Source organism: Perca fluviatilis, chromosome 19 (assembly GCF_010015445.1).
Source record: "Perca fluviatilis chromosome 19, GENO_Pfluv_1.0, whole genome shotgun sequence".
NCBI lineage: Eukaryota > Metazoa > Chordata > Actinopteri > Perciformes > Percidae > Perca > Perca fluviatilis.
Genome location: NC_053130.1, coordinates 11,533,001 through 11,554,313, shown reverse-complemented (window position 1 = coordinate 11,554,313; position 21,313 = coordinate 11,533,001). Strand labels below are relative to the sequence as shown.

The window sequence follows — 21,313 nt, the reverse complement described above, 5'->3', positions numbered from 1 at the left end:
CCTTAACCTGTCCGTCTCACATACCAACCTGTTCACGGTGGTGAGAGGAGAGCTCACTGTGCCTGAGGAGGCTCTAAAGGTAGGATCACACACACAAGCTGTGCCCTAACAAACACTGTCAAGTATCAATGTTCACCATGATACACAGTTGTATTATACTACTTAAATCACAAAGTATTTTTTCTTTTCTTTACCTCCCTTAAGCATGAAAAGTTCACCAGCGGCCTCCAGCTCAGCAAGAAACCGTCCAACAGTGAAACCACTACCACCAAAACCGCAAGCAAGTCCCCCTCTAAGACCCCAACAAAGACTCTGAAGTCCCCCAGTGGCAGCACTGCAAGGCCAGCAGAGAATAGAGCAACAGATGGGGTCACTTCCTCCGAAGAGCCACCAGCTAAATCTGTGGACACTCACAAAGCAGAGGAGAGGATAGGAGGTGAGAGACAGATCGTAGAGGAAATTGAGACAATATAAAACATTTGAAGCCGTCTAAGAAATTGTAGCTTATTAGTGTCTGTTGTGAATTGTTAGTACCTGATATTTTTTAATTAAGGAAATTTGCTGTGTTGATTTGGTCTACCGTTTACACTCTTTCCTCAAAATTCAGATTAGTATATGGATACATTTCATGGTCCACATTTGTCAACACACAATGTTACAATTTACATCACATATGTTCTTTTAAGCTGTGTTTAAGCAGGGTCGGTGGGTGGATTTCTCCTGTAGAAACACATTTTCAGTGTTGTAAAATTAAGTGTGGTGGGTTGTATAATCTCAGGCCAGTAGGGGGTGGACATGGTCAACAGGGAAAGGGCTTTGACCACCACCAACATGCAGTCACACTGTTTCAACATATGGGCGGTTTAGGTCTAAGGATGTCCCTTTTAATTGACATCACTGACCAGGATGGGGTCCTGGTTAAGCTTCAGATGTTGAAACAAGGCCACATGGGGCTTGTGTTATTGCACAGATTAAGCAGTAACAGGGTCAGAGTGCCTGCATAATGCAAACCCATATGCCAGCGGCACTACTTTTCTTAACATGCAGTAGCATTCACAGACATGCACGAAGATTTGCACATTTGGAAAACAAGCATGCACATACGGTGTTGCATGTCTCTCCATCTGCTGCTTATGTTTTTAATGACACCCTCTCTGTGGTTCTGTGGATGTAATCCTGCAGTGTTGCTACTGTAATACCAGGCCTCACCCAGATATTATACCTCATAGTGAGATTCATTAGCTTTTATATAGAAGACCTCTTTTTAACTGCATGCAATTTGGCACACATATAGTATACTGTGATAAAACAACAAGTTAAAATAGCTCAGGATAAGTGGTACTTAAAGGAAATTAAGGTAAAGGAAAAGGATCAAGCAGGAAGAAGTCAACACATGAGGAGACTTCCTAAGCCGCAACATCGCTGATTCAAATCCGGCTGGAGACCATTGTTGCATGTCTTTCCCTTCTCTCTCTCAACTATGTTTCCTGTCTCTTCTCTACTGTGCTGTCCAAAAAAAAGAAAGAAAGAAAGAATTTTACTGCAGGATGTTCGTCCCATGTCAGCTTTCATTTTAATGGGGGCAGAGAGGCAAACAAAAAGTCCCTCTTTCATTTGAAAAGAGTGTGTTTGTCTGAGAGATAGATAGAGAGAGAGAGAGAGAGAGAGAGAGAGAGAGAGAGAGAGAGAGAGAGAGAGCATGATAGAGAGTGTGCATGTCTGTGTGTCCATCCTGCTGGCTAAAGTTCTGAAAATAGGTCAGTGGTGCAAGACCCAACTAGAGGGGAATTAATGCACCAACACACACATATACACAGAGCAGCTGGGTCCACTTTGTGTCACATTGATACAATAAACAGCCTTATGTCGACAGGACCAGAGTATGTGAAATACATAATAAACAGTTTAAACTTGACAGGCCTCAGTTAAAGCTACATTAAAATGTGCACAGGCTGTGTTAAAACATGTCCGCATCTGTGCATCTGTTTCAGGGGATGTTACAGCTCTGCCTCGTGGGACCCCCCTGTACGGTCAGCCGTCTTGGTGGGGGGATGGAGATGCAGATGATGAGAACTCCTTCAAACAGGAAACCAAGTCATCCAGCAAAAAACATGACAGCTCCATTTCAGGTAGGAGGTATTCGTATTTTTACCTTCTAACTACCTTCATCACTATAATTCAAACATGCAGTGCAAAAAAATGATGATACATTAGGGGTGTAAATGAAAGAAAGCTGGTTGATTGTCAAATGCATCTGTATCTGTCACATTTGAACATCATTTTTTTAATAGTTTGTAAAAATGCTTTAACAGGACAAGAAGAGTTTGCACTGCACATAAAGTAGAAAGTTAATTGTTGTAAAGAGTTAAATGTTGTAAAAAAGATAATTATAAAGTTCATAAATGCAGATTTCATACAAAATGTGATGTAATACGGAAGTGTTTAATGTTATTGTAGCTATGTATGGTGTGATGAATCAGTAAACTTCATCACACCATATTTGCTGTAGTTTGTGTGGAAAGTTCCAAATTCCATTTCACGTCTTTTCAACAAAAAATATTTGTTTTACTTTGCGGTAGGAATATATTAATGTATGCTATAAACAGTATGCTATTGATAGCCCACAGATGAAATGAAGAAGAAGTGAAACAGTAGCTTGATCTTAATGCCCTCTAGCTCAGTTTATTTGCTCTGTGTTGAAAGTGTAATGGCCAGCCAGACTGTGTTTGTGTGTGTAACAATGCATTTACAACTGCACACAAAGGCTTTTTCAGAGCCTGTATGTATGTCTGTTTGCCTACAATATATGCGTGTATAGTGACCGTTGGACTCTGGGGGATCCTGTTAACTGGTGCTGTATAGTCAGAGAAACAGGATTAGAGGCTATGCCAATAGTAAAACAGCTCAGCGATACAAAATCAGTCTGTGCCAGTCTGGTCAGTGTGGACCAGTGCAGTCAGAAGGAGTGGGGGGAGGTTAATCATACACAAACATTGGTCCAGACTGAAGCGTCCTTAAATCTCTCGCCACATCTGGATGGATAGTCTGGGAGCGGCTTTGCCAGCCTGAAAAGGAATACTTTGTTTTTCAGCTCTTTTAACAATCAGTTAGAAATAATTTCTGTGTTAAACCATGCCGATTTTGCTGTGGATTTGGCAAAATATTTTGTTGTTAGAATGAGATTCGAAAACACTGTCATTTTGGAGTAAAAAGGGTGGCAGGGGGATTTGAAACCCAATAGCTTTCCAAAAAATTAGGCGAATGGGATTGGCTACTTCAGTCATGGAAATGGGTGAGTGGAAGACATTTTGCCCTCTTGGAGCATTGCATTTTTTGATGTGCTGAATGAATGTTTTGATGTTGGATTTGTTGTGTGAAGCAGCATACATAGCTAATATATGTAAATGACTTATTGTCTATCACTGTAGCCATATCATGTTTCTCTTAATATTGTGGCACACAGTTTTGTTTACTTAAGTTAACACTTCTTCCATAACTATTTCTGAAATACACCACAGTGTATTTATGGATCTCAGCATCAAAAGCAGATCTAATCAGTGTGTACATATCTTAAAAAAAGTGTGAGCACGACCTCTTTATCTGCTTTAACAAACTGTTAACATCAGATATACAGTAGCAGGGAAGTGGAAGTGAAAGAGAGATGTGGGAAAGGAAGCGATTTAGTTTGAGTGTGTTTTTTGTTGCATGCATATGAATGTCAGTTAAGTTCAGGGTTTGTCCTTTTCTCCTTCCCAGTGAATAGGCTGTGTTGTCAGAGCCCCCTACCCCCTTCCTTCTGTATTGTCACTCAAGCTGATTGAGTTACGCCATTGCACAAGCTCCCCCATTCCTCCCAACACACACAAACACTCATGCACACAGCATTCAAACAGACCTTTCTCTCACTCTAACTGCAGCGATCATTAGCTAACCACTCTGATTCTCCGGTAAGTATTACTTTCAAATCCACTACTTACTTCAGCTAATGGAGCTGGTAAAGGGTTGTCGATTTGAATCAATTACCTGTGGCTCTTTTAAGAAGTATTTGCTCAGTTAACTCTCTGTAGCTCTTACATTAGTTGTTCATTAGAATGTAAAATGAAAAGTCAGAAGCATTGCAGGTTATAAACAGTTTTGCCACTGTTATTTAAAGTCTGTCAAACAGGAGATGCCTTTTGTTAGTGTGTTGATTGGCCATATATTCCAGGGTCAGTAATCTGTAATGCTGAATCTGTTGTCATCTTTATCTATGTATATAATATTCTTTAATGGAAAAACATTAACGCTGATTCTATAAAGCTTAGGTTTTGCATGTTTATTGTATGCCAACAAAAAAAAATCCTGCAGCACAGTCAGCATTTGTTTAAACTGTATGGTCTTTACATGAATGGCATTAAACTCTTTCATGAAATGCTTAACTTCACAGAAATTACTAGGTGAATTCCAGACAAGCCATGTGATTTATGGTGACATCAGTGGAAGCTCTCATAGTATTCACACTTATTGGCACGTTTTACATGTGTGAGATACAGGAAGTTTAGCTAGTTCTTCATAATTTCAAGAAAGGAGCAAATGGAGATACAGTACTTAATACTGTCTGCTTTACATGTTTATTTTGAACTTGTCAGTCTTGTTTTCATGGTACTTCATTATCAGTTAGGTCATTGGATCTCAAGCATCATTCAACATATTTGATCTCAAGATCCTAATATATGCATTTACTTTAAATCCATGTTGTAAATCTTCCTAAACTTGCAGAGCAGCTTAAGAGTCCAAAGAATTTTTAAGTGCTTCAGTTTAGTTGATAACACTGAAGTGGAAAATAAGCCTTTTCATTCAGATATTCTGTTTCTGGGAAGATCCCACTTTGTCACTTCCTTAAACGGCACCATCATATTTATAGAATATATTATTTATGAGAAATTCACTCACTTTGTTTATTGTGATTGTATTCTGCAAAGTACATTTCTGCATCTTGTTTCTTTTGCCAATTGCCATATGTTCCTACATTTGCTAACCAACATGAAGCAGATGGCCCCTCTAATTTCTGAAAGTATCATTTATCATATTGAGCTCCAGCAGAGGCTCTGTTTGTTAATATGAACAGATGAGAAAACAAGTGCTCCATATTGTGAGTCCCCCAAAGAGCTGCACTAGCAATTCTTATCCTGAGTGACTTATATGACTTGTGTGTGTTTGTGTGTATGTCTATATGAGGGACAGACAGAGACAGAACACGTGTGCATGTCTTTATAGTAGTTTATAGGGCTGCATCCTCGATTCCTCCCCCAGAAGGAGACAGTAATTCTGATAAATGGTGAGACACACTTGCTGAATAGGGGACTATGATTGAATTTGTCCATTGTTGGTCTAGCTTGACCTTTCTCTTTTGACTTTTGATAATGAATCCTATTATTCATCTCTCACTGTGACATTGAGGCATCGTATGTTATGTTATTAAAGTATGAAATGCTAAATATTTAGATAGAAGCTATGACAGACTGTAACTGCATCTCCTCTTGTACAATATCAGTCAATGACAACTTTGAAGTTTAGAGACAACACCTCATATACCATTTTTTGTTTTGAAATTATGCTGTTTTGTTACCATAGTGATACAGATATGTTTTGTATAACCTGTTTCAACTCAGAAAGAATGATTGAAAGATTGATCTGAGCATCACGTTCATAAAAATGTTGCTCATTTAAATCATTAACCTCAGTAACATCTTGTGCTCATGTGCTTTTCAACCTCAGACAGCAAAGAGGCACGTCGAGGGGAGAAAGCTAAAGAGGACGGCCTTAATGCGGCCACCGCCCATGATTCCAGTTACTTTGAGATGCCTACCAAGGAGGGTCACATCAGCAATAACGGCATCCATGAGATTCCCACCAAGGACACAGAGGGCACCACCACTCACACCAATGCAGGTGAAGTATACATTTCATTTAGTCTGACATATGGTAAATAAAAGTGATCTCTTTGAGAGTCTGAAGGGGATGTCAGGTTATAATGTCTGTGTTAATAGTTAAGAACTACAGATAGTAAACCACTACTACATTAATTTGTGACATTGGTACAATTTGTATATTCACAGTATAATTATTGTGCACATTTGAGTCCTATCAAGTTGGCCTTTGTGAGAAATGTGTTATAATCCTTTATGGCACAACTTTACAACAGAAAACAGGAAGTGGCCTCTGTTTGTCTAGCATAAACAGAGTAGCAATCATTCCGCAACAGAAGCCGTCAGCTAATGTGATCATATTTGGATAAAAATCCATTAAATGTATATTTCCATAATTAGATTATACCAAGTAGTCAGAGTCATACATATTTTTTTTTAAAGTGCTTCACTCAGAATCACTATTTAGAAATACTTCCTGACTGACAGTAGCAAAACTGCAATGCCTGCTCCACAGCTCAAGGTCACGCCTCCTTCACCATAGAGTTTGACAACACTTCTCCGGGGAAAGTCACTATTAAAGACCATGTGTCAAAGTTCACACCCGACCACCACAGATCTCGCTCCAAAAAGAGTGGAGCAGGAAGTGGAGGAGCAGGAGGGAGGGACTTGAGCACTCTGCAAGCCGCTATGATGGCATCAGAGAGCAAAGTGGCTGATTGGCTGGCCCAGAACGACCCCACTCTTGTGCGCAGTGAATCAACGGAGGACGACAGCAAGAGCATCAAGAGCGATGTGCCAGTTCATCTCAAAAGGCTAAAAGGTGAAGGTTGTATTCTGTTAACATTTCTGTGTGTGTGGATTGTGTAAATGTTTTGTTGTACTGTTTGTTTTCTGGTTCTCTACTTCTTCCTTGTAGTTTGTTCTTCCCTCCGTTCTCTCACGAAAGATTCCTATTTACACTGTCTCAATTTTTTATTTGTCTCTTCCTATGCTATGTGAAGACTGGGTTATTCTTTGTTAGGAGCAGCCAAGCAAGCGGTTTAGCAGCTAGCAGACATTAAATCCCCTATCTACTGCTTTGACATCCAATGACAAGGCATGAGTAGCATAGTATGCCCCCCCATTGAATTTCACTTTTTCACCATTTACTGACATACAGTATTGACTACAAGAGCTTTAAAAGTGGCTTTTGGTTGGATTTTTTCTTTTGCATTGTCAGTAGGGCTGGGTACCGATTTCAATACTTTTTAGGCACCGACCAAATTACCTCTTTACTATTGAGTATCGAAAAATGCCTCGTCATTCAATACCCAATTTCAATACCGTAGGAGTAAATCTCATCAGCGTCAGTGAGCCAATAAGCATGCAGCATGCTTCTACCAAGATCTAATATTGCTGGTGATTGCCGTAGAGACACGCAGGAAAAACTCTATGTTATACATAGAGATGGGGCTCACTTAGTAGGAGCTGAAAAATAAATAAAAAGATTTGTGCCGTAATGTTGTAATTCCTTTTAGTTAAAATTGGTATCGAAAAAAGTATCGTTCAGGAACCGGTATCAAAGTCACGGTATTGGTATCGGTACTGGAATCGAACATTTTTGAACGCAGCTGTAATTGTCAGTATGAACATCTAAATCTTCACTGTTGTGGGCTTTTTGCTATGTATCCTTTGGGTAAGGTTTGAGATTACTATGGCTGTAAATTGCATGCTTCTCTGCTATTCTTTGTTCCCTTTACCTGCAAGCAGCCAACTGCTGAGTAGGCTCCTGCTGCCAGGGGGTTATGTGAGAAGGGCCGAGGCTATGCTAGGCTTTGTGTGTTAAGAGATGATGCTACGCTAAGCTAGGGTAGACTACATGCTGGTCGTGAGTTAATTAAATTTATGCCAATTTATGATGTTGTTGACATGTGTGGGGGAAGGATCAGCAGACAGGAGCTGATGAAAATGGAAATCTGTGAAGCAGGAGTGGAAGGCAGGGAAGCTAATTCATTAGATGGAGTTAGTACTACATGCATGTCAACTGGCTGACAGAATGGCTCACCTGATGGATGATTATGTTGCTAACTGACTTACTGTCTGACTGGCTTTGGGACTGCTAGACACTACAGTTTTGCAAATTGAAGCTATGGCTGATTGATACTTGATGTGCTGGCCCTTGATATTTCAGTACCTGAAGGAAGAGAGGGGAATCAGACAAGAGAAAGGAATGGGCTGTGGTTGTGACATGAGTTAAGGAATGCCAAGAATAACTGTAGAACACAGATAGGGGTGAAAAGATGGGTGGAGTGAGAAGGAGAAGAGAGAGGGCGAGGACAAAGAGGGATGAATAGATGGCAGGTGGACAGCTGGATAGAAAACTGTCTATTGATGCTGACTGTGGATATGTGATGTGTGCAAAAACAAGTACAGTGGGAAGATGGTATGAGAGGGTGTGGAAGGCGGGAGAACCACACTGTTACGCTGAGAGCAGCATTTGCAGCAATAACAGCAAAAGTGATTGGACAAAGAAAGACAGGAAGGAGAGAGGGAGAGAGGCTTGTTGCCTGGACTGCAGTAAAAGCGGAAAGGGAGGCAGCGGCAACGGAGAAGAGAACAGTTTTTGGTAGATAGTTGTTATAGTAACAGTGATGCAAATGATGGCAGGGAAAGAGACAATACAGAAATACATTTACAAATAGCAAAAACTAGCCGTGAACATCTCTTTGTGTGTGTGTGTGTGTGTGTGTGTGTGTGTGTGTGTGTGTGTGTGTGTGTGTGTGTGTGTGTGTGTGTGTGTGTGTGTGTGAAGGCTGCAGGAGCATGTGTGAGAAACGCATTTCAGTGCTGACAAAGGGCGTGTGAAGCACGTGCTGCTTGCATGTGGATTTGTGTGGCTGAAATCCGTTGTGTCTGTGTTTGTTGCATGTGTGTGTTTGAGACATGTTCAGCACTGTTCTGCAGACAAGCAGTGTAGTGTGTGCGAAGAGAGGCATGTGTGATGTTGCTTAGGGTGTGTCGTTCAGGTACTAGGCAGAGAGAGAAGCAGAGGTTTAGCGAGGAAATTGAAAGGAGGCAACTAAGCCAAAGCTTTTGATTTGTAAGCATCAAGGTAAGTCTTTCTCTTCTTGCTGTAAGGAGCAATGTTGAGGATACATCTTTATACTGTCTGTTATAGCTATCAGTGAATATTTTAACCATTGTTTGTATTATTGTAACATCTGAAAATCTGTGCGTTTTCCGTACCAATCAGATGTGATTCTGAGTTGTGATTGCAAGATTTTGATTCATGATGAGTACTTCATTTACAATTGATATTAATTTGCAGTAGTAGCTTAACAGATAGGGCTTGAACTTAAATATTGTGTAGGCATATTACCAAATTATATGCTCTTATACAGCACAATTATATGTATTTTTAGGCTTGTATGTTTGCTTGTGTGTGGCTGTGCATGCATGTAAAGTAAGTGCATCCTTGTGTCGGATGCTCAGTTGTGTCCGTGTGCGTGCAGCCAGTGACGGAGACAGAGTCCAGCTTCCCTGTGAGTCATGGCGGGACAAGCGGGGCAGAGCGCTGGACTCTCACAGATACCTCTGTTCTCCTCTGGCACTGCCAACTGCTTCTTTGTCCGGGGCACACAGCATGAAAGACCTGCCTTTCTCTGTCAGCTTATCTGCTGATCTGCTCAAGCTACTGTAACGTTCTGCTGCTTTCCTCTCTCATTCCATTTATGCAGTTTTTTTGTTCATTGAAATGTTTGCTTTATTAAATTTCAAAGAGTGATAAAAGACAGAAAAGATGCAGGAGGTGGATGGTGGAATGTGACAAATGAGCTGCAGACTCTGAAATATGCCCAAGGCTACAGAGCTATTGTGATACCCCAATGTAGAAACAGTACCCAAAGGAGTACTCAGCATTTTAATATCTTTTTTTAAAGAAAGCGGCAGAACCTGAGATATCTTGACATGTAGTCCCTAGTAGGGGTCAAGTTCCAAAAATATTGAATTCTACTACAATTCCAATAATGCAACTCCATATTGTCTTTAATTAGACTTTCCCTGTCTTCTCCACACCCTCCACACCCCCATTTGTAAAACAGGCTTTCTTTTATAAATGTCAAGTTTACAAGGCTGAATCGAGATAACCCTCCGTGACATTACTATGACATCTCCTCCAGAGCTACAGAGGACCTAAAACAACTGCTTTATCAGGCCGAGCAGTGCTAATTATGACAAGTAAACTCAACTGATCCTCATGTATTAAGTCATTGGAGTGCCCCCTGATACAATGCCTTTGTCTACATTGGACCAATGTCGCACCTTGCCAATTGTTGCTGTCATTCTCCAATGTGCAATATCTAAACAATTATCCATAACTTTAATACAAATACATACTATCTACAATTTGACTTTCAGGGCAGATCACAGTAAAGATAAATCACCATGGTGGACAGTTCCCCAGGCAAACCACTATAGTCCACTCAGCCATGGAAGAACTTTGTCCTCTTTCCTTCATGGAGGAAACATCACCACTTGGTTTTAAATGAATTCCAAAAACGTTACAAAGTATAAGCGTTATATTTTGTAAATATATGAACTCACACTACATAGGATGCTAAAATGTATTGATTTAATTAATCTGCTGGGCAGATGTAGACTCTAGATGATGGAGTAATGCTGTAGTATGAATTTATTTTTATAACAGTTTATTTTTTGCATTTATTAGTTGGGAGAAGAACATGAGAAAAAATGATAGGACGGTATATGCGTTTGCCAGGATCCAAACCTGTGCGATGAGTTATGAAAGAGATGTGTGAAGTGGAAGTGTTTTCTGATGGTCATCCACAACAACAGTCATGGTGTCTTCCCCCCCCCCCCTCATACCCTAGTGGCAATATACTATATCCTGAGCCTCCTTCAGTGAAGAATTCCCAATCTCTCTCTGGCTTTTTCTTTTCTCCCACTTTATCCAGTTCCTCTCCTTTCCCATCCACTCTTCTCTTTTCCTCTTTCCTCCATCCTCCTCCGCAGTTCAGCCTTATCTTTCCCAGTCTCCTTTCTCTTCAATCCCCCCCCCGCTTCCCCCTCCATGTTCTCCTCCTCCCTTCCCCCTTGTTGCTCTCTCTCACTGGTAGTAGGCAGGGCCAGTGACCGTGTGAGTGGCATATCTGGATTAGCGTGGCACACTGCCTTCGCACAAAACTGAGACGACATGCTGATTCGACCCCCGACAATGTAGAAATAGCAGTAATGTGGTAGGTAAACCAGGCATGGTGAACTTAGGGTCTGTTTTAATTGTTGAATGATTAGATTCAGGCCACAGCTGGAAGTTCATAGTTAATTGAGGCTCTAATGGTAAGCAAACATTTGTTTCTTGTTACAATATCTACAATGGGTGTGCTTTCAGGAAGATGTGGTTCTCTGCTGTGGTCTATATGGGACTGTTTTTCGTCTTCTTGGTTGCTTAATTTAAGTAGACATCTGAACAGCCACACACATTGCAATACTGCTGTATTGTATCTTTATGGATGCACAACAGCTGTTGTATGTTACTGTGTTACTGTTGTGTGCACATGTTATGATATGAATTTAAGAATGTTATTTATCAGTTGTTTTTCAGTTGACGTATTTATACCATGTCATGTGGAATACTGTCATAGAAAACTAGTGTATGTACTTTTCCCACCAAGCATTTGTTGTTGAAAAATAAGAATGGTAATAACTCAACTGTGTTCTCTCTTATGTGTGTCCTGATAGGCAGCAAGCATGATGATGGCACCCAAAGTGACTCAGAGAATGGACTGGGCCTTCGTTTTGCCAACCGCCGTCACGCCCTCGAGGAACGCCTAAAAGCAGCACACGGCCACGTGGGAGCAGGAGGGGGGAACGTAACTGTGAGCGGGGCCAAAACAAGCGGCAGCCGCACTGCCTTCATGATCGAGTTCTATGACGAGGAAAACCATCGCAAACGCCGGTCATATTCATTTTCCCAGACTGCACCGCTGCAGGGGATAGGAGCTGGTGGGGAGGGACTGTTTCCCCAGCCTCCCTCTCACCCCAAGGTGTTCAGCATTTCAACCTCTGCTACTACAGCCTCAGACTCAGGTACTGAAACTTCACCTCAAATATTTTCTGATAAACATACTTTTATAAACAGTGGTGTGTGTTTCTTAAAGAAAATGTGGATTTTAAAGAGCGAGAGAGAGAAATTCATGAGATTAAGTCCAAGACACCTTAATGGTTCCATCATGTTTTGTTTAAAAGTTATTTCTATTTGCATGAAAAGTAAAACTACACTAAACTTTGTGTAAATCTGCAGAAGTTGCTGTAAACCTGTAATCAAGGCCTATTGTCATTAATTCCCAACTATTGATGTCACATATAATAATAGTCGTAAACTTTAGATAAAATCAGTTACTACAGTTTAGTACAGTACACTTGTCTCTGTATGTCCGTTTTGGGTAACAGCTTTATTTCTGCTCTACACTTTGTAACGTGTAGGTAAGGTCCCAGCTCCGATACCGGCTACAGTGACTGCAGGTGCCCCTACGGCTGCACGCGTCCTTCTCAAGCAGCGGTCAGAGGACCCGAGTATCGGTCGCAGCTCAGCCAGTACTGGGCTGGCGACAGGCAGCCCCACCAGCCCCAGTGAGGACGCCTCGGTCGTAGGGAGAGGAGGGGGAACTGCTGGAGGGGAGGCAGAGGACGACCACAGCGATAAGGGGACCTACACTATTGAACTGGAGAACAGGAACGCAGAGGAAGAGGAGGCCAGGCGCATGATAGACAAGGTAGGAGTGTTCAGAGATGTTAGCAACTATCTGCACCATGTAGCATCATTTCTGTTTCTCTACCTCACCCATGAGAATCATTTGTCCTGACTGCAACATCTTAATTCTGGCACGAGGAGATGCATTTGGAATTTTACCAAAATTGTTGAAAGATTGGACATTTTTTCTGTTGATTACTTTTTGCAGTTTAGATAATAGAGAAACAGAGAGATTTTCTCTTTTTTTCATGTTATACAAAGAGGACACTTATATTATGAATTGACTCCATAAACACTACCACCAGTTTGTAATAAAAAACACTTTGCTGAGCCCATCTGCTCTGCATAATAGTGCAACAACACACAGTTCCCTTTGAAGCTCATTCCCAGAGATGTGAGCAGTCACACACATAATACACTGTACTACACAACAGTGTAGTATTGTACTGCATCCTCCAGCTCTGTTTTCTGTTGCAATGTTACTGTTGTACATATTATGATACGGATGTAAGACTTACTAATATCACATTATTAATGTAATCACATATTGTGATTGTTCTTTTGCATTTCTTTATGTAGTTTAGATAACTGGCTGCAGTTGAGTAGACTTAAGTAGACTGTAAACTGCATGGAGCTGGGTAATTTTAGTCTGATTTGTAATTTATAAAGCATTGCCATCATTTGTGTTTATTCAGTACAATCATCTTAAAAGCCACTATAGTTTGCTACAAACTGAGTGAGAGTTTCTTGTTCTGCAAAAAACAGCAACATAATGCAACTCCCTTTGAATGGAGATTAACAAATGAACTATTATTTCTTTTTTACTGTTAGGTCTTTACGTTCAGATCACTCTAATCACCCCCAAAAAATGTGAAAACAAAAACATCTGCCTTCTTTGATTTTTTGTGACCATAAAGGTAGCATGTAGAATGACCATAGCATCATTTAAACTTACTCTGCAGTAACTCTAAAGAGAAGAATTTGACCAAGCACAAACCGACCAGAGCAAGGTTAATCGTCTCTTTATTGCCTGCTTCGTTGGCACTTTTAGGGTTAGCAAGTCCTTTGAGACTGGTCTGTGTTGTTGCCCCTAAAACAAAGCTGTCATCTCTCAGTTGCCTCGCTTGACCACCACTCCATCCTCTGTCCCATTGGTAGACCTAATGCTTCTGTAATAGCCCGTGGAGACTTTTTCCATCAAGCACTGCCCTGTTTTGTTAAATGATGCTCCGGGGAGGCTGAAAAGCCATCATCTGTTTCTTACTGCCGCCCCTGTTCTGTGGCACTGCAGTTTTTTATGGTCACAGAAACCATGTCCGATAGGAGCAAAGCAACAAACTTAGAAAGAGATGGTTTAATAATAGTTTCAGGGTGAGAAACTGAAAATAGTGGAAAAGCTGTGGCCGGGTTGGCCCAGTGGGTAGAACAGGCGCACATATACTTAGAGGTTTATGCCTCGATGCAGAGGTCCAGGGTTTGAGTCCGACCTGTGATGATTTCCTGCATGTCTTTCCCCCCCTCTCTCTCCCCTTTCTCACCTAGCTGTCCTATCAATTAAAGGTGGAAAAGCCCCCCCAAAAAACATCATTACAAGTAAAGTATAAATTAAAAAGACTTCCTTAAATAGGTAAAACAAAAGCAAGTAGTGCTAAAACTTTCTAGACAAGGTTCACTGCACTCTTTCATTGCCACCTACCAGTATTCAGAAGTTGGGACTTATTTATAGGAAGTTAAGTTGTTGCCAATAAAGGTTTATTACATAGACATAATTGAAACTTTACTAAATGACATCTTAAAGAGGCACATATCCCTGTAAGCGTTGTATACAGGAGTTATCTTAGGAGGAGCAGTGATTATAATTAGCGGGGTGTTTTTCTAGTCAGTGTTAGTCTGAGTCCATTACATTCAAAACTGGAAGTGTTGTTATGCTAATTCCTGTAATTAACTGACACACTAATTGGCACACTGCTCACAGTCTGTCCGCTCCCCTTTTCTCTACCCCTTTTGTAAAATGTGTGTGTGTGTGTGTGTGTGTGTGTGTGTGTGTGTGTGTGTGTGTGTGTGTGTGTGTGTGTGTGTGTGTGTGTGTGTGTGTGTGTGTGTGTGTGTGCTTTCTGTTCGTTGCCATGGTATTCAACGATCAAGTGCAGATTGGTGCTTTAATTCAACAGCATCTTCTTCTGTCTGTTCAGTTCACTTTTGTTCATCAAGAGAACTGAAGAATAATATTACCATAGTGTGCTACAGTACTTATATGCTAAGCATGCATACAGAGAAAAACTAATCGGAAAGAATGACAATACATACACATAATGCCGTAAGACTTGCCTGCATTATACAAAATACATACACAATTTGTCAGCTTTGGTTTCCTCTTGCTTTTTCAAACATTTGTAGGTGTTTGGTGTCCAGCAAAACCAGGACTCCTCTAGTCTGTCAGACCTGAAAGGAGAAGGAAAAGGAAAGGAGACAGGAGAGACGGGGAAAGAGGTAGAAAACTGCACTTTAACAGCTTATTTGTCTTTCACTTTCATGTTGTTCCTTTTTGTTCACATTTGGTTCACCCTTGTTGTCCCTCTCTTTCTCTGCCTGCCTTTATCTACCTCTCCTCATATGTTCACCTTTACACAAGTGTTCATTACTACAATAATGATGTTGCCCACTCATTCTTTGTTAATTCAATTTTGGTTATGTAAATCCCATTGTAAAAAATGACCTCTGACTCCCAATGTTTCATTATGCCTCTCAGACCAGGCTGAGCTTCATAGTGTGAGTCAAAGTCACTCCCATGGCTTGACAGCTCTACTCCCCTAGCCTGTTCATGGGAGCAGGCTAGTCCTCCCTGAGACTGACCTAGATCATACTCTGATGTGGAGAGACATGCTCGGCCCTCGAGGCAATTTCATAGGAGGAAGGAGACAGTGTCTATGAGCATTTTCTATCAAGTTTTTTATGCCATTCAGCTAGATGTCTCTAATAAAATGAGAAGCAGTTGTTAATCTTTTCTCAAAACCTTCTTGTACGATGACGGTGGTGTTGGTGTGGCAGATTAAAGCTTACAAGCAGACATATTGTGATATCCAAGTAAAATTGCAAGAAGAGAGAATTTGTCTTAATACCATACCCTTCATTCCTACAAACTAAATACTTTCCATCATCATGTATTACATTTCAGATGAACACATAAATGCTAATCTCACTCATGAGCTGCCCTGTATATGTTGTGCCACCAACAATTGACTGAACTGCTCTTTTTTCTTACTCCTGTTTCCTACTCTCTTGTTACCCCACCCCCGTCTTGTGTCCCCTCAGGCTCTTCCTAACGACTCAAGTTGGGTCTCTGAGTGGGCCAGTCTAGCTGCCAATCACACCAGGACAGACCCAGAGGGCTCAGGAGCAGAAACAGCTGCCTTCCTCCACAAAGAGAGAGGTACACAGTCACTGGATTCTCAGAGAATGAATAAGCCTAAATGAAATGTTGAGCTGAAGTGGAGAGTTTTTAAATACATTACCCTTAAAAGCATGTACAGTATAAAGCAGCACTAAGAATCACTTGAATGTGCTTTTAATTTATGTGGAGAAAAAAAAATCTTGCATCTCAGTTAAATTTGTCTTTTGTATTTTAGGAACTGATGCCTTTGAGTCCGGTGCCTCCCTCAGCAGAGGTGAATCCTCCTCCAGTCTGACTGACCGTAAGCGCAGGACCCTCCCCCAGCTCCCTGTGGATGATCCCCGGGCTAAATCCAGCACCAAAGCTCTTGGACTGAGGTCCGAGATTGGGGAGAAACAGGACACTGAACCCCAGGAGAAAGAGAACAAGGGAGACGGGGAGTCCCCAACTCCCATGAGGGACAGTGAGATGACCAGTAAACGTAAACAAAGCTCCACCTCCTCTCCATCCAAGGCTGCTGTCCGGTCCTCTGGCAGCACTGAGCGGAGGAAGAAGTCTGAGGAGAGGAAAGGAGCAGGGGAAGTAGGAGAGAAGTCTGGGAAGCCTCTAGTGCGCCAGGGCAGCTTCACAATTGAGAAGCCCAGCGCTAATGTCCCTGCAGAGCTCATCCCACGCATCAATAGAGGGGGCGGTGGGCGCGAGCGCAGTGACTCTGTGGGCAGCATGGATACTGCGACGCTCCTGAAGGACACTGAAGCTGTCATGGCATTCCTGGAGGCCAAACTAAGAGATGAAAACAAACTAGACCAGAAAAGTGGTAAAACTGGCGTCCCTCCTCGGACTGACTCCATCTCTCCTGAGTCAGATGTTGACACGGCCAGCACAGCTAGTCATGTGGCTGGAGAGGCAGAGAGAAAAACGATAGCTGGCGGCGAACATAAACCACGTTCCTTCAGCAGCATGCACCGGGAGAAGAGCAACATGAGCACAGCTTCCAGGACCAGTGTCTCTAACGCAAGTGCCCGTGACCGCTTGGAGAGGAAGACTAAAACAAGAACTGCGGAAGCAAGCCGGACTGATGCACGGCGCTCTGTTCAGCCATCCTCTGCCTCCTCCAGAGCACGCCAGCCTTCTCTAGATCTCACTGATGATGACCAGACATCTTCCTTCCCCATCTCTGACATCCTCTCCTCAGACCAGGAGACCTACTCTGGACCTTTGGGGCGCTCATTACACGGACGTGGCTCAGATGATGTTCTTCATTCCAAACTTGATAGCCGGTCTGCTAAAACCTCCAAAACCAGGAGCAGTGTCCAGGCAGCCACAACCTCCTCTCTGAGCAAGCAGGCCTCATTGCCTCAGCCACGGCCCACAAGAGCCTCCCTTCTTCGCCGGGCCCGGCTGGGGGACACCTCTGACACGGATCTAGCTGATGCAGACAGGGTGTCTGTGGCTTCTGAGGTGTCCACCACCAGCTCCACCTCGAGGCCGCCATCTGGTCGAAAGGGGCCGTCACGACTTGACATGCTGGCTCAGCCGCGTAGGACCCGTCTGGGCTCCATCTCAGCTCGCAGTGACTCAGAGTGTACAGTGACGCGGAGCTCCACCTCTTCACCCCGTCTGTCAGCTGAGACTGCTCTGCGTCTGGGCCTGCGCTCATCAACACCAACGGAGAACAGACTGACACCCAGGATGAGGGCCAACAGCGTATCCAAACTGAATGAGGTCAAGAGTAAAACCACTACATCTGGATACTGCTCGCCCACAGGTGAGCACATCAACTGGATGCCTCATTTCTGGTTTATTCTGGTTTTCTCATGAATGCATTTTTTTTTCAATTGTCCGTCAAGGTTTCTTATTATATCATTTCTGTTCTTCAAAAAATAATGCGCTGTATGGATCAAGTTCACAATGTCTCTACACCATAGCATACCTCAGTGTGTAAACATTTGTCTGTAAATATTTTCGCTGTGTTGTGTCAAACTTGTGCGTTGGTTGTTATCATCCAGAGAGCTCTCAGCCCGAACCTGAGGGTGGTGATGGAGAGGAAGAGCTGATGGGTACTGTACCAGAACTGTAGAGCCTTGGTGTGTGTGTGTGTGTGTGTCTGTCTGTCTGTCTGTCTGTCTGTCTGTCTGTGTGTGTGTGTGTGTGTGTGTGTGTGTGTGTGTGTGTGTGTGTGTGTGTGTGTGTGTGTGTGTGTGGTGTGTGTCAGACCTGGGTCACAGCAATAGAAGCCGCTCAATTCATGTAAAGTCCTTTGTTAGGCAACATACACACTTGGATATTTTACATTTAGATTCAGATTTAAATTTTACAATAAAATTCTAAATTTGTTGAAAATACTTTTCTAGATTTTTTTCAGAATTTAAAAGTGTAGTTTGTAGTGTTAGTACATCACATAAAGACATTTCAGTGAGTAAAGTTGAAGTACGGTGACCCAGCTCTAGCATATGTTGCCTTTGTGCCCTCCCCCCCCTGACATTCATCAAGTGATGCTGTGATGAAGACCCCAATGCTCTACTCACAGTCTGTTAAAATGTTTTACAACATTGGAGTTTAAACTTCAAAACCCATGAGCAAATGGTTTTGGAATAGTGCTCCACCTTGTGGAGATTTGTATTCATGACACTTCCACTTTGTCCCATTTTACCCTTGAAAGACTGATAGAGCATGGTGTTGTCTCATCATGGCGCAGCAGCGTTAATGCAGCCTGTGTGTGTGACCATTCTGAAGCAGCTTTACATATCCCTGGCTCTATCAAGGTGTTATGTAACTTGGTTGGATGCTTCTGTCGGCTGCCTGGGGTGGGAAGCTTTTAGATAATTCAAGTAGTTTATTCTTTTGCTGCTGTCTCTGTTGTTTTAAATGCGGTTTGATCAATGCAAAAACATTCCTGTGTAACAACAACTTAACAAACTAAGATTAAAAAAAAAAAAAATCAAATGCTTTGCTTCACCAATCTATTATTCACACGCCCTCATTTTTTATTTTAGTTTCAGAAGGATGAACATTGCATAGAATAACATGTTATTGGACCTGAAACTTCACTTTGTAAAATAAAGTTTATCTACATTTGTTTATGGCCATAATCAAAAAGACCCCTACTCCTCCATGATCTACTACTTGCATAATATTTGAATTATGTCCGCAGGATCAGCTGATGGCTGCGTCAGTAACAAAGCCTCTCGTGTTCACAAGCTCATTTATTAACCTCATGAGTAACAAATGTCAAATATCTATGACTAAATGTATTGCCCTTTCCATTACCTTGACAGTGTCCAGTAGCAGCAGGTGGAGACGTCTGCCGCCTGAGTACGGCTCCACCTCAGAGGAGGAGTTTGGCTCCAACAGGAATTCTCCGAAGCACGGAGGACGCTCCCACATGCGGCCTCATCACCTTGCCCCACACCGCAGCTCGAGACTTAGCACCACCGCGAGCCCAGGCTCCGGTGTGGTGACGGGTCCGGGTGGAGGGGCAATCAAACACCGCATGAAAGAGCAAGAGGAGTACATCAAGGACTGGACAGCACACAGCGAGGAGATAGCAAGGTATTGATCTGCACCTCTCTATATAAGACTAATAAAATAACTTAATCTTTCATGAATCTATGTAATGTTTTATTAAGATTATGGTAATGCAATGTTTATTAAGAGCCTTTAATGGCTTAACTTTTATCTTGATGTGTATGTGATTAAAGGTTCTTGTGTATGCAAGTGGCATGTGTTCATAAAAATGTCTAAAGAACTCCTCCATGTGTCTGATGGTTAACAGGTTATTCCCCTGTGTGCGCAGGATCAGCCAGGACCTGGCTAAGGACTTGGCTATCTTGGCCCGTGAGATCCACGATGTGGCTGGCGAGATCGACTCGGTCAGCTCATCTGGCACGGCACCCAGCACCACCGTCAGCACCGCCGCCACCACCCCGGGATCGGCCATCGACACCCGGGAAGAGGTAGGCCCTGCACGTCCCACGCAGCCGGACATACAGGAGAGCATGAGAAAGGTGCCCGTTTTTCTTCTTCTATCATTTCCTCACTGTGTGTGCTTCCATTGTGCCTTTGCCATCCCTCCTTTGTCGTTTCTTTGATTAAAAAAAAGGCCTGTCTGTTGCTTTGTAGCTACTGTAGGTATTCATTTATATTCTGCTCCACTTCCATTCCTGTATTATTTTTGCCATTATAGGATTGACCTATTACGTACTATAAGACTATTAACATACTATAGGACTAAATCTGACTTTTTTGGCACTTAAAATTTTATAGCTGCTTAGCTCTCCCTGACAGAGTTCCTAATTCCTTCATTTCTAACAAATCTCAATTTAACTCTGTCAAACAAAGATGGAATAACACTGTGAGAAATTTCTGCAAGTTTTTGAATTTTATTTCACTCTCACTTCTACATTTCTCTTCGTCCTTGCCCAGTTGGTGGATCGGGTGTTTGATGAGAGCCTCAACTTCAAGAAGATTCCGCCTGTGATTACAACCAATAAGGCGCCAGAGATCAACGGCAAGCCAGTGGAGCTCCGCCCCCGTGCCCCTGACAGTCTGGAGCCCCGAGCTCTGAGGAGACGCACCTGGAACCGAGAGGAGGTGAGAAGCAACGCAGAGAGCATGACATCAAAAATATACCAACATGGAGGCTTTCACAAGAACACTCTTTAGCAATCACCTTCAGGTTGTCATATGTCAAACGTATTTTCTTTTCCTCTGTGTATTCAGGCAGTGTTGGACAGCCTGCTGCTCAATTCCGTTTCTCAGCTGTCCACCAAGATAAGACACTCTATCGACAAAACAGCAGGAAAAATCAGGTAATTGTACTTTGTGATATTATAACCATCTGTAAGTTTGTAAGTATCTATCCATCAGTGTGTCATTGTACTTCTTTGTTTACACTGCGAATCAACATGGGTCCTGTTGTTATTTTTCTCAAGGATATTGTTTAAAGATAAGGACAGGAACTGGGAGGAAATTGAGAGTAAACTGCGATCGGAGAGTGACATTCCACTCCTGAAAACCTCCAACAAGGTACAGAAACCGATCTGTCTGAGTAATATTTGATGACAAGAAAAGTGTAGTATTATTGGGAGCTAATAGTTTGTTTGTTTTTTCCTCTCTGAAGGAAATCTCCTCAATTCTGCTTGAACTGAAGCGAGTTGAGAAGCAGCTTCAAGGTAAAGACACATATATACACACCCCCAGTATATATTAATAGTAGTACTAATAACAAATTTGACATTACCTGGACTAAAACACACTTGAACA

The 21,313-nt window shown here is 42.3% G+C and overlaps 1 protein-coding gene across 12 annotated transcripts in view; it reads left to right on the top strand.

The window, feature by feature from the left end:
• Positions 1-21,313, top strand: part of cep170aa (centrosomal protein 170Aa) — a 42,029-nt gene that overhangs the window by 18,305 nt on the left and 2,411 nt on the right. Inside the window, exons 6-22 of one of the 12 annotated variants that reach the window (XM_039784182.1) lie at positions 21-79; positions 205-436; positions 1,992-2,129; positions 5,758-5,931; positions 6,424-6,735; positions 11,646-11,993; positions 12,390-12,679; positions 15,055-15,147; positions 15,970-16,087; positions 16,284-17,816; positions 18,058-18,108; positions 19,327-19,600; positions 19,845-20,004; positions 20,474-20,641; positions 20,771-20,859; positions 20,983-21,076; positions 21,171-21,222. In XM_039784182.1, coding sequence (XP_039640116.1) covers positions 21-79; positions 205-436; positions 1,992-2,129; positions 5,758-5,931; positions 6,424-6,735; positions 11,646-11,993; positions 12,390-12,679; positions 15,055-15,147; positions 15,970-16,087; positions 16,284-17,816; positions 18,058-18,108; positions 19,327-19,600; positions 19,845-20,004; positions 20,474-20,641; positions 20,771-20,859; positions 20,983-21,076; positions 21,171-21,222 — 4,185 coding nt within the window. Of the gene's footprint in view, positions 1-20; positions 80-204; positions 437-1,991; positions 2,130-2,494; positions 3,293-3,518; positions 3,948-5,757; positions 5,932-6,423; positions 6,736-11,645; positions 11,994-12,389; positions 12,680-15,054; positions 15,148-15,969; positions 16,088-16,283; positions 17,817-18,057; positions 18,109-19,326; positions 19,601-19,823; positions 20,056-20,473; positions 20,642-20,770; positions 20,860-20,982; positions 21,077-21,170; positions 21,223-21,313 lie in introns of those variants that run through there. The other 11 variants (XM_039784180.1, XM_039784175.1, XM_039784186.1 and 8 more) reach the window with 11 other exon arrangements.